Raw genomic sequence first — 13,534 nt, 5'->3', positions numbered from 1 at the left:
TTTTTTCTTTCTCTTTTTAGTTTTACCTGTAGGTGCCTGTAGTCTCTGGGAGGTGTTTCATGAAAACAGGTAGAAGGTATATCCCACATCTATCTGCAAACAGACCTGAGAATTCCCAGTTTTCTCTTGGCTCTATCATTGCTGATTTTTGCCTCTTCAGCCAGAAGAAAAGGAGAGCGGCATCTACACCCATGCGGGCGAGATGAATACAGCTATCACACAAATAAAATTACTGGCTGCCGAGTAGCAACAGCTTAATGAAAATGTGAAGTGTTAAACAAATAAAGCCAGTCAAGCTCATAATACTTCTACGTGGAATTTCACTGAGTAAAATTTCACTGAATCACTGAGCAAAAATAGAATTAGGAATAGAAAAAGGATATCTGGAGAAGTCTCTGCCTGCCTCTGTGCTTGATGTATAAAGCTGGACTAAACAAGGGTGAGCCATACCTTAAATATGGACATGATATGCTGACCTGAAGAATTCTCTTTATCCAGAGCAGGAGCCTGCTAAAGCAAGACAGAAAGGGACAAGATAAAGCAATACATTTCCACTGAAGCCTAAATGCAAATTGTACAGAGGAATGGATGAGAATGAATTTTTGCATTTCTTTAGCATCTTCTCCTGGTGAATAATTATCATACCTCTGTGTTTGGTAAGTAGTATTACTCTTAGGTACAGAAAGGGAAACTGAGATGAGGGTTTATCTACAGCTGCTGGGAGAATTTGGGAAGTGACTGACAAGGGAGCCTAGAATTGTCTCGTGCCCTCCAGGCAGTGGTGACCTTCCTGTAGCATGGGAAAACTAAGGGTTTAGTAACACCGGCAAGCAGCTGGTAAAATCTGCAGGATGAGAGTTTAACAACCACTGCTGAGGTCCCATCTCAGTGCCATAGCTGAGGTGGTGTGAAGATTTTCAGCAGTTCTTTGTACTTTACCCAAGGACTGGACTTTCCTTTGTTTCTACCTTCATGAAAATTTCTGGAGTTAAAGACATGCTCTTTAAGACTGGTGCAGGTTAGTAATACATTCCAGGATGAGATCTGGAAAGGCAAAATGCAGTATGTAAAGCTGGAATCAGCTTGTGAAGAAGCCCTGCAGCCAAGGAGCTGCTGTATTTGCTTCCAAACAAAATTACATCCTCTCCCTGGCTTCTGCCATCTGTCTATGTGTGGCTGTGAACAGTCAATGGATGCGATGATCCCTTGGAGTTGGGAGGACAACTGGAGTTGCTCCTTCTATCTCCTGTCTCTTGTTTCCTCCACCCCCACCTTGATGGCATTTCTTCACAACAAACCATGTCTCAACTAGGCTTGGTCTCAGGTTGTGTGGAGTCACTGGTGTATTGGAGGTGTTTTGTGTCTGGGTCACGCGAAGCTTTAATGTGCTGTGGAATTAGAAATGTTCTAGGAGTTTATACTCTAAGCACCTTTATTTTTCTGGGTGACCTTGTGAAATTCCCTTGCACCGGGCCTGTATCTTGCCATCCTGCTGCCTCTATCTAATTTGTTTTCTTGTGTATGTTACTGACATCCAGTGAAGTGTAATTTGTTTGAGAAGTGGCGCTTATAACAAGGATCCCGCTAGTAATCCCTGCATTGAATCCCTATATACACAATGTTCCAGGAATAATTAAAGTCACAAACTTCAATCTTGAGGGATGCACAGGGGAAACCTATCCTGAAATGAGGCTTGGCATTTTCTACTTCCAGTGCTTTTTAGCACTATAGGATTTGCTATTTTTATTCCAGGACTGAAGTAGATTTAAGAGAAAGTCTGACATCTTGAATTTATATGTCCTAACAACAGTGTTCATCAGTCAGTCTTCTTACTATGTCCTTTCTCTACCCCTTCTCTCTATTAATTTTCCTCAATAGTCTGCAGGGATCATTTGCCAGCCTGATTCAAATTCTTGCACTTCCCTGGCATCTTGTTTTATAACATCTTGCATCATGTACTTTCCATTTCTGTAATCCATTTAATCCAAGATACTGAAATGGCTTTGCAGGTATTTATTGCATTTCTTTCTTCCTCGTGTAAGGAGGTAACAGGTCATTTATACAACTTAATCCAAAGTCTCTTGGCTTCTGGGGTTATTTTTTTCCTTTTATTTTCCCACTGATTATCCTGGAGGCTGGTAGCAAGAGCAGGAATGACAGTATGGAGAAGTTGCATGTATTTGTGTCTGGCATTTCATTGTGTTGTGCCCAGAGCATGGCTTGGCAGTGTAGCAGTTAAACTCCTGCAGCCACCGTCCCCCGGCAATAATACTACTGTTGCCTGTCCTTAATTTTTGGAAGCGTTGGGCTTAGGGTTGGAAATAATGAAATGCTGTTGCATCAGTAAGTGGTTTTCCATTCCTTTTGGCTCTGGAAACGGATATTCACAGTTGGGTGAAGTTCATTTTAATCCTCACAAGACCAGAGCTGGATTTGTACAAGTTGTCATTGTTCTGCTTTAGAAACACTCTGTGCCTTCTGGATCCCTTTATCCCTCCCAGGGGCTAATTCACGAGCTTGCAAAACACTCAGGGTGACTCCAGTTGCAGGATGGAGGGGCATTCAGTGTTACCCCTTCCTCCTCCTGCATTGCCTTCTCTCTCTTGTTCCAGAAAGGCATGGTAGTGTTTGTAGCATACACTTCCTGATGTGTATAGATAGTGGGATGTAATTATCTTCCCCTGAGGTAGAGTCATTATGGTGGCTGTAAAGAGAGAGGGTCACAGTCCTAATGGGAAATGATTTTAAAGCAATCCTGACCAAGTCTAGTGGAGCCATTTCAGAGCACTTAAAACTCAGCCAGTCCTTCATGGCACTTGTGATATGTCCATTTTATGCGGTGAGAGGCAATGGGACTAACGCTTATCGAGGGATAAGGAAAATCTCTGATAAACTGCAGCACTGGCTTTGGGCAAGTGTTGTGTGTTGCCACAGGGGAAAGGCACCGACAGAGCCCGGTCTTGATTATTATTGTTCTTGATACTGATTTGGAAAAACGCAATGCACTTGCAGAAGCAATAAGCCAGAAGTTGTGAAGTCTGCCACCTTGGGCTTCCAGTGCTACAAGAGCTGCCCCTCTGCCCCCAGGCTTGATTCCTGCAGAAGCAAGAGAATTGTTCCCATTTCCCAAGCAGGTGGCTGGGCAGATAGTGGCACAGTCCCCAGATCACCGGTGGATGTACTAGTGGTCCTGGGAAGTTCAGGCTTCAAAAACATACTGTCTTACAAGGCAGATTTGGTCAGAGGTTGTTTAATAGCAAATGCTACTTTGTGTTATAAGATGTCAGAGAAAGACAGACCAGCATGCTTTGACGTGTGCTGGGGTTGTGCTCAGTAGTGAGGTGAGGAGAAAGGCTTCGTCAGAGCTGATGGAAGGTGGCAGTCAGCAGTTGTAGGTCATATTGAGGGGCACTGGCAGGTCTGTTGGGATGAGCCCAGGACTAAAAAGCAAACACCACTTCACATAAGTGATTTTCTGTATTTCAGTTATATATACAGAAGCACAATAGCCCAGGCTGTGCAGGTTAGCAAAGCTGCAAGCTGGTACCCAGGAGAGCAAGAATAACTAGTAGTGAAATGCTCCATGTCTGATTTTCATCCTTTGAGCTCCTCTGTAATGTATTGGAAAACAAAAATTGTTTAAATAATGGAACAGACCCGATGAAATTGTGCAGTGATGCAGAAGGGATGAGGAAGGGTTATTTCCTTTCTTTCCATTACTTTCCTCCTCCTGCCTTGCCTCCCAAACGTGGGTGGAATCTACATGTCAAGCAGTAGCAACATCAGCCTGGCCTGGTGGCTTTTCTTAATGGCAAGCATGAGATTAAATGCAATTAACATTGATTGAACAAAAACGGCCGCCCTCACTTTGTATGTGGATTAATTAACAGCCATCCTTTCAGCAGTGGCCCTTTGTAGAGCCGTGTTTGTTCCTCCTGGCCCCGGTATTTTTTAGTGCATGTCCAAAATCAAAAGCACTGAGCCCACTGTGACGTCTGGGGCTACCGACTCAGCAGGGAGACGCAGCCCCCCAGCCGGGATGATTTTTTGTGCAGTCTTGTAACTGCAGAGCTGCTCAGTCAGTGGCAAAATATTTCCTGTTAAGCAAGGCTAATGACAGGAGCTCTCTGCGAGTTAGAACAATGATCAGAACAATTGTCTGGAGGAAATCAATGTTATAATGCATGAACAAACAGGTGAGTCTCAGAACAGCTGGAGATTAGTTGTGCTGGTAAATAACTTCGTATTCGGGTGATGCAGAGCTATGGGGAGGTGTCAAGGCAGAGCAAAGCAAACAGTGTCGGCTCTTGTGAGTGGAAGAAAAGGGAGGAGGAAACCAGAAAGACTGTTTCTGTTCCTTGCACTCTGTTGTTGGGGTATGTAAACCAGAGGACTTCCACGTGAAAGCACTTTCCGGGGTGTTCTGACAATGCGTCTGGTGAGTTTTTTGAAAGGCGTCTTTTCTGTTGTCAAGGCAGCTTTGAAGACACCATCTGGGGAAGTAGCCAAGAAGTCATTGGGTGAACTTCTCTGCTTTGCAAATCTATTAACACCAGCACAGGGAAGAGGGAAAACAAAACTCTCTTCATAGCTTTTTGAATTCATGCTTTTTGTTGCTGCCAGGCATGCTCCTGCCCCTCCTTATTCCAGACCCAAGGACAGTAACCGTTGGACTCCTGAAGGATGAGAGAGACAGAGAGGCTTTTCTGTGCAATAACTATATGGCACAGAAGTGCTGTGATCCATTAGTCAGCTCAGCTGCTCCACAAAATAGCCAATACCCTGAGTGTAACAGAACAAATTGCACATAACCAAAAAATACCTACAGCATACATCAAACCAAAGTGACTCAAATGTCCCTTGCAGCGGTTTGGGGAGCTAATAGCCCCACAACAAATGCCTCATCTAGTGCAAAGGCCTTGAACACCCATCTTAGGACAGGTCAGGATTTTTGTGTTTCATTAGTGCCTCTTTCCACACTAACTGAGATGAAAAAGTTGTGCAGTCACACTGCTGAGATCTGCTGTGCGCCAACAGGTATTCTGGTGTTGAGAGCTGCCTGCACACAGCAGAGAACTAGGAACTATGGAGATTAATTTCTACTTTGTCACTGACACTTCAGATGCACCGAGTCATTTATCATGGGGATCTGCTTTCTGATTTCTTCATAGGTATACAGTGCCCATATGCGTGAGCGCCGTGGTGCAACTGCTTAAAGGGATGTTAGAACAAAGGTAAGGCACATACTGGAGGAAACTCGCAGGATTTGCCCTGTGAGACTAAAGGCTGGTTAAATAAATATGTCTTAACACAGCTGAGGCTTGGCAAACAGCGTCTCTGGCAAACACTGAGGGAGGAAGTTCTTTGGGGTCTGGCCTTTCAAGAGGGAGGTTTCTCCACTGGCTGTGAGCCTCCGGCGAGACCAAGAGCTGAGGCACAGAGCTGACCAGTGACTGGGGGGAGGCAGAAAGGATGCTGTGGACTCTCCAGGCAGCCCTGAACTTCTGCACTGGGATGCAGACCGGGAAAAAAGGAACAGGAGAAAGACGAGAGAGCTGTGCCTTAGAAAATCTTGCTGAAACTTCTCTTTGTTAGAGGACAAGGACCGTGTTGGGCATTGACTGGACTCCCTTCTCGGCAGGGGTGAGATTTGTGGAGCAAATCTATTTGCAGAGCTCAGCCCTTTCTCCTCACTCAACTGGAACCAGAACTGGAAAGCTACTGGCTTCCCCACGGGGACTGTGAAGTGGCAGGCTCTGTCAGCTGAGCAGCCAGCGATTTTGGCCACTGTTAGTTCCCAAGCAGAGTCTCACAGTGGTGGAAGAGCATGAGTTAGTGGCTCAAGGTCCCGTTTGCCGGGAGAGGCATGGAGGAAAACAAGTATTGCGTGCCCTCCAGCTGGACTTGCTGTCAGGACTGAACAGATTCTCATTCCTATTTCTGCTACCAAGGAATTTGCCTTGATATGGACACAGCATTCACATGTAGAGGTGCTGGTCTGGAGCCCATCAAGACTGGAACCTGGTGTCTGCGTTGCATTGGTAGTGGCATTAAAAATAACCTACCCTCCTCATGCAAGAAGGGCACTGTCCCCTCTTGTTAGAGTGAGTGTACAGTGCAGTCTCCAAGGCTGATATCTCCTGACTTGTTCTGTTAAGACTGCAGCAGAGACCAGCTAATGCCAGCTGTGGGGTAGTTATTTTGTGAGGAGTCACCAAACTTTTTTAGGCTGAGCCTCAACTCCATTTGTTGGCAGTATCTTGCCATGTGAGAAGAGCTTGTGATTGCAAACTGCCTGAATATGTTGCATATACAACTTGACTGGTGCATATGCAATGATATGGGCATGGAGGAGAGGTAAGGTTTCTCCTTCCCTTTCCTGGCTCCTTCTGCTCAAGGTAAGTGTTGTACTAACCTGGTAGCATCTTGCAGGGAGGGTTCCACGTTGGAAGAAAATGAAGAAGTGCCAAATCTATATTGGCATGGTTGCAATGCTAGCTGGAATTAAAATGTGAGGGTAAATAGTTAGCTTAGCAAAGAGAGTGTTTAGTGTTAGAGATACAGTGTCTTTCCATGCTGCTGCACAGCATGTGAGGCACGGAACTGTGTGCTGTAAAGTAGTTAGCCATAGGTTTATAAACTGATGGCCCAGGAACAATTCTGTGTGTATTCTGACTAGCGTAGACATGATGGGCTAACAGACCACAGGGCCTGCAGAGCTTCCACTGTGCAGCGTGCAGTGGGTGTGTGACAGTGCAGGAGCTGTCAGGAGACCTCCAGAACTGTTCACTGTTAATGGGGTCTGTACTGCATGGCACGTGCTGCAGGGGATCCAGAGGAGAACAGATTCACAGCAACCAGCTCTGGTCTCACTTTCATGGTAAGTTCAACCTTAGAGAGTTCAACCTTAGAGTCAGAGAGTTCAGGATGGTAGAGGCCTGCACTGGTGTGGCAGGTGATGCCAGATCTGAATTGGCATCTGAGCAGGAATGTCTGAAACGGCTGGGGAAGTTGTCCCTCTGCGCAGGCTGTTGTGTACTGGGAGTACTTCAATTCCCAAAAATTACCAACTCTATAACCATCACAAGCAGTTCGTGTCCCTGATGAGGGAGAGGACATTAATTAGTTGCTCCATCCAGCACAGGCTGCTCTTAGAGGTAATTGTCTTAGGCCTCTGCTGGGAGCAGTGTGGGCTGATTGACAGTGTCATTACCTGCATCCTCTGTTCACGGAAGCTTCCCTTGGCGAGAGCTGCACCGCAGGAAATTGGTGTCTGGCCTGCCTGGCAGCCCATCAGTTCTGGGTCCAGTGCTCACTGTGCAAAAGATTTTGAGGAAGTTTAGTCATCCAGAGCAAGATGGAACCTGATGTTTTTGCACAAGGAATGTTTGTGAGCCTCCAACTCAGTGCATCCCTGGTATGTGGGTAGGTTAGGCTGGAAGGAATTGATTGAGGTTAAAAGCTGGCTGTTTGCATTTTCTTCTGAAATTCAAAATATCAAAGGGTCATAAAATGGCTTGGATTGGAAGGGACACTAAAGATCGTCTAGTTCCAACCTCCCTGCCACAGACAGGGACACCTTCCACTAGACCAGGTTGAAATATGTAGTTATGATTTGGAACACGAAATTGCCTAACTATGATATTCTTTAAAATTACTTTTAAAAAAATGTTTTGCTGTCTTCCACAAGGGGTAACCACAGAGTGGCCACAGGAGTGTTTTGTTTTTTGATTTTTTTTTTTTTTTTTTTTTTTTTTTTCATAAAATGTAGCATTCCTGGATACTTCACTGAAGTGTTACAGTGTGAATATAACAAATTACTTTATTGCAAAATTGATCGGGGAGTTGTTACTGCTTCACTCGTTACAATTTCTGTGAGTGCTACTGGAGTTTTTAAAATGTATTGCTCTGTGCATGACTTTTAAGCCACTGATGATGAGAAAAATTACCTGGGAAATTAGAGTCAGTGGAGTAATATTGATGGTTCGTTTGTCAGATTTCGAATTACCTTTGTCTAAATAATGTGGCACACAGTTTTGTCTTTATTCTTAAGTCCTTTGAAGCTTTCCCAGTTCACTGTTGTCAGAGATGGAGCTGTCTTTGGAGATGCAAGGCCAGCATATTCAGTCTACATTGGCCATGTATCAGTCAATACCAGCCTACTATGCAGAAGTAGCCCAAAGGACATGCTCACCCTCTGACAGACAGTGCCAAGTGTGCCAGCACCATTATTTTATGATGTTCTCCATTCTGATTTGCATTGAAGAAAGCACAGCTTTTCTCCTCAGAAAGGCAAATATCTGGAGAGTAGAACTGAGCTCAAATACTGCCCTAGTGAAAATGGGTGGTGAGACCGTATGCAGTGAACCGATCAGTTGCCTTTCTCTAGTTGGCATTACCTGGGTCCTGTAAGCATGGATCAGTACTGTCTGCTCTGCAAGTAGACCTGCACATGTCCAGAGCATGAGAAAAAAGCAGCATGTTGCTGGGCTCCCCCTCTGTGTTTCTGTGTAGTGGGAGTTCGCTGACGGAGAGATGCCATTGCTGGTGTGGGAGAGCTGATTACCCAGGTTTTGAAGTAGGATCCAGCTGAGGATATCTCAGATCCTTGGAGGTGGTGTAGCTGGTGTCGGGTGTGTTCTCATCCACTGCTGATGGCATTGTTGCTTTTACTTCTTTGACTTTATGCAAGTGATAAGATAAAAACAGGAAGAACCCACAGCAGGCTTTGCAATCTCCATCCTAAAAATATTGAAAGCCTCCTCTTTTTTCTACCCCTCAGAAGTTCACAGCTTATATGCAGATACCTCATATGCAGGATCTGAAGAGGTATCACTTAGGAGGTTTCTGTGGGGAAAAAGCAGGCATGATTTTGCTTTGAATTTTGGGAGGTCTTGGGTCTTAATAGGATAAAGACTGTCAGACATGTCATGAGTTAGGTCAGTCTCTGAGTCCCCATCTTTCTTCTTCTCTCCTCTCTAGTCCTCACTCTTACGTTGATCCCATTCCAGAATGAGTGAGTGCTGTGTGCATGTTTGATGGCAGCTAATCAAAGTGCTCCTGTGTCCTGCTGGGCAGGACTGAGTGTGGAGCTACACTTACTCCTGCAACCTAGCTGCTCCAAGGCTTACCTGGAACCGTGGCTGTTCTCTCCTGCTGTTGGCCACTGGTTTTACAATCCTAATCATTGCAACTGACCATATATTCTTGTTTATAGAATCAGTCTCACCTTTGATATCATGAGCTGCTTTCTCACTTCTGCAGTCCTCTCCCCTTGAGTGTCTTGCATTTTACAGCAGGTGAAACCTGATGATTTTTCTGTGGGATTTTCACCCTGCCAACGCTATTCTTTCATTTCTGAGGGGAACATTCCAATGTCAACAGCTGCATAACTAGCTTGCTGCCTCTTTCTTTTGTCTCCTTTTTTCTCCAGGAGCTGTTAGTTAATTCTGGATAAACATCAGCCGCCAAAGAGCAGAGGACAGGGACCACAGATGCCCTTGGAAGCCCCAGCATCCTTCTGGACAGACACTGACCAAAACCGGTGCCTTCTGCCCTTCATGATCCAAGACAGTGACATGATTCCTCTTCTAATTGCCTGCATGTATCAGTCTCACTGGACATTCCTGGAGTTGGGAGAAGAGTCCCAGGAGAGGGGGATGCTATAATTTCTTTTTATTGTTTTGCAATGTAAAGAATCGTGTTGACCCCAGGGGCTTCCAGTACAGTTTGTAGCTTGGAGTCTTGCCTGCCATGAGCCTGGTTCACCCTGTTCTAGTTTTGGTTTCACCAACCTACATCTGAGTTTCAAGAGCTGTTACCTGTCTGTTTGCTCTGGGGAAAAGGGTCCAAAGTATTTGGAAGTAACCCTGACTAGCTTGTTAGGATTGACTGTTCCTAGCATGCTCCCATTGGTCACACCAGCAGGCGTGTTCCTTCCCTGCCAGGGTTCCCTCCTAAACAATAAAGTGTTTAATGGTCGCTGTGTGCTGTGAGGTACTTTTAGACCCATGAGTTTGTAAATTGCTGTTTTCTGCCTACTGCCCATGCCAACAAAAACTTCAAACAAGTGTGAGGAATTGAAATATTTCAAGTCACAGTTTATAAATCACAAAACTTGTTCATTTTGGTCCCGGGCTGAATGACTTTGGCTTATTTGAAAGTATTTGGAAGAGTGCAAAGTCCTGGCTGAAGGGAACTGGTGTTGGGGAATCATGCTGAAAAAACCTTTGCCTGCTGGATGCAGAGCCCAAGTTATCTTTCTGTTCACCAGCTCTTGTTTGCAGTTCCTGCTTTGTTTGCCATAAACCACTGTCCCTTTCAGGCTTGTGCTCTGTGTTGAGCCCTCTCCTTGCCGAGTGAGGGATGGAGGAAGCTGGGTACATCTGGAATCTGATTCTCCCAGAGGTAGGTGTGGCAAGGTTTGCAAAAGGCCTGTCAGCAAACCAGGGGAGCAAGTCTAGCTTGGTAACTTGATTCCTCTTCTCTGGCAACATTAGCTGCCTCTGTCCTTTCTGACTGTGTCTGACAGTTTCTGAAGAATGTGAACATGGATTTTTGGAGGTCATGTCAGTGTTTATGAAAATGGATGAAGGGGGCTGAGAATTGTTTTCTGTGTTATATTGTGCTTTGTCTCTTTTTTTCTTTAGACAGCAACTTAGTGCTTTACATCTTCATTAAGGCAACAAAATGCTTTTCCTTGTGGAAAGCTGATGCCACAATCCTCTTCCTCCTCAGAAGTGATGTTTGCTTACCCGTGGCTCATCTCTGTTAGTCTCAGATCTTGCAAAAATTCCAGGTTTTCATCATTGTGTAGGTCAAACTTGCCGTCCCCAAGGAAGGAAGGGCAAGTTTTTCCTAACCAAAGTAGGATACTCAGTGCCCTCAAATTTGTTTTAGCAGGACTGGGTGGGCTTTTGCTGTTGCTGCCATGCCAGCTTTTGGATCTGCTTTGGATAACCAGGGCCTACAGAGCCACAGAACTTGTGATTCTGCATGCAGAGATTTAGAGCAGCAAGGTCTGTCCCTGGCTAGGTTTGAAATTATTGTTGGTCTGAAGAGAAAAATACCTATTTTGTCTCCTCCTCATTTTCCTCTTGCCCCTATCCAGCATTGCCTTGGCATGAGTAATTTGCATGTCATTATTTCAGCTACCCTAAATGGGGGGGACTATGATGCCAGGGCTGATTATTTGGCGGCACTGGGCAATTTTCTCTGTTAGGCAACTGTAATACATTTTCATGTTCTTTTATAATGAGCTTTATTTACCAAATTGGCAATTCCTCTGTTGAGAAATAACTGATTACAGCATTCAGGGAGTTGCTGTCATCTCAAGATATGCAGGTGTCTGTGGAACATAAACAGATGTGATCATTCAGACAGTGAGCTCAATAGAGGGTAGTGGGGGGAAAAATCAGCCTTAAAATCATAAATGTAACAGCTACAGCTAATGTTGGCCAGGTGCACTGCGGTTGTTTGCAGCCCAACAAGGACAAAATGGCACTCTAAGGCTGTCCAGTACCTCCAGATGAGGGACTGCTTGATTATTAGCTGAAAATATACCTCTTGCCTGTCATTGCACTTCAATACTGGCTTGCCTAACTCTGTCTCTGGTAGCCTCTGAGGACAGACAGTTGTTCATTGCACAGCCTTGAAATGAGAAATTCCTCTGTCCTGCCAGGTTGAGTTTGGCTTTAGTTTACTCTGTGCTGAATGTCTACAAACACCTTGGTGATCATGTCCATGGGGACTGTGATCCCATCTGCTTTTCAGGCAGTCCCTTTCCTTTGGTGTTTCCTAGTGCCCAGGAGAAGTTTTGTTGCTGCTGTTGCCCTAATGACCAGCACAGATATCTGAGCCTGGGGAAAAATACGATGAGTGGAGAAGTCAGTAGGAAACTGCTGAAGATGAAGTTCAGTTTGCAGAGTCCCAGCTGCTATCCAAGTAAAAAAAATATGCAGGTAACACAGCTTCTTGAGTGTTTTCTCTTCCCCCTCATCTTTGCTGTTCCTATAGTACTGAGACCCTTGCAAAGAGGGAAGAAGCCCTGTACCTTTTCCTAGGCTCCCCCTCCTTATGTTTCTCCTCGACTGATTGTTGGATGCTGGGAGCAATTTTTTTTTTTCCATGCAAGATTGTGACAGCAGGTGTCAGTTATGCTCCAGAGTGGCAGAGATGACTATTCCTGGAGCTTGGGTAGGGTGTTGAATAGATGTCCTTACCACACCGCTACCGTCGCAGTCGGCATTAATGGGCAACTAGGATAGCAGGATAAACAGGGTCCGAGTCTATTGTGGAAGCTGGAATTAGAGGCAGTTTCCTCCAGAGGCAAGTTTGAGGTGGGGTAGAGGCAGCCAGCAGTGCTGCTGTCTGTGCTGCATGTGCTGGATAAAAAGGAGCTCTTTTGTGTCCAGGAATATCTGTTTCACCAACTAAACCTGCCCAAGACCAGGTGCAGTTCAGGTGCAGTGCTCCATTCAGCTGAGCAGTGCGTGTCCATTTTGCCTGCCCGGTTATTGCAGTTCTCTCTGCAAATTGGGTAATTTTGTGTACAAATGCATCTGGTGATTTGGATGCAATGTGCACAATTGTGGTAATTTCATGTGAAAATACAGCTTGCAGAGTGCTTGCTTTAAGAGTATGAATTGTTTTAAAACTTACCAGATGAATGGAAAGAACAACCTTTTTATCCATGCATAATTTCTTAGTGTTGCAGGAAGGGAAAAGAACAAAACCAGCAAAGTTAGAGAAGATACAGGAAATAACTGATACAAATTTTCCAGTAGGCCTCAATAGCTTTTTTAATGAAACATTCAACAAGCAGCACTTTGAGATTCCAGTGTGCAGGAACATCACTGGCACTCTAAGCACCAAATTTGTGATCTTGCATAAAAACACAACCCGTTGCCTCCTGCTGTTAATATTTCACACTTGACTTTGCAAGATGCTTTATCTAATATCCTCTCTGCATTCAGGCTTCTACCTGCTCTGCCTTGTCCATAACAGGAGAGGCGGGAAGAGAAAAGCAATTGCCAAGTGTGTCTGTAATCTGTGTAGGAGGGTTTTGTGTAGCTGTAGGGGTAGAAGAGTAAGTCTCATTTCCTATTTTATAGTTTGCTGAATCCTGTGATCTCATGCTGTGTGCTCCTTTTCCAAGCAGAATTTTTCAATTTGTTTTTCAAGTTGTTATTATTTTTTATTTTCAAACTGGTTAAAAATGTTTGTCTGTAACTTGTCGATAAATTGTTTATGCCTAGCTCCCTAAAATGCTTCGTTGCCAGTCTTGTACATGTCTCAGGAACACCTTTTTCTTCCCTTGTCTTATGCCCTCCCAGTGGGCTGTTGCACCCAGTACTCTTTTGGAGCCTGAAGGGCCATTCAGAGTCCTGCAGTGTGTAATCCTACACCTGCTCCCATTCACGTTTTTTTGTTCTTGTCGAAGATGGATATTCCTGAACTGATTCACCTGCCTTGTCAGCCCTAGCACTCTGGTATGTGTTGAATTCTCCTCAATTCCCTGGTTCTCCTGGGCTGA

At 44.9% G+C, this 13,534-nt stretch overlaps 1 protein-coding gene across 3 annotated transcripts in view; it reads left to right on the top strand.

The window, feature by feature from the left end:
- Window positions 1-9,981, top strand: part of CHCHD6 (coiled-coil-helix-coiled-coil-helix domain containing 6) — a 109,622-nt gene extending 99,641 nt beyond the window's left edge. For 2 of the 3 annotated variants that reach the window (XM_018068730.2, XM_018068729.2), the window contains 2 exons: window positions 5,172-5,234; window positions 9,434-9,981. In XM_018068730.2, coding sequence (XP_017924219.1) covers window positions 5,172-5,216 — 45 coding nt within the window. In that variant the 3' untranslated portion in view covers window positions 5,217-5,234; window positions 9,434-9,981. The remainder of the gene's footprint in view (window positions 1-5,171; window positions 5,235-9,433) is intronic. The other variant, XM_008925295.3, reaches the window with a different exon arrangement.
- Window positions 9,982-13,534: the final 3,553 nt, after the last annotated feature.

This window comes from Manacus vitellinus, unplaced genomic scaffold, assembly GCF_001715985.3.
Source record: "Manacus vitellinus isolate BGI_N305 unplaced genomic scaffold, ASM171598v3 scaffold_14_pilon, whole genome shotgun sequence".
Taxonomy (NCBI): domain Eukaryota; kingdom Metazoa; phylum Chordata; class Aves; order Passeriformes; family Pipridae; genus Manacus; species Manacus vitellinus.
Note: the sequence above shows the minus strand (reverse complement) of the source record. Positions and strands in the feature narration are given on the sequence as shown.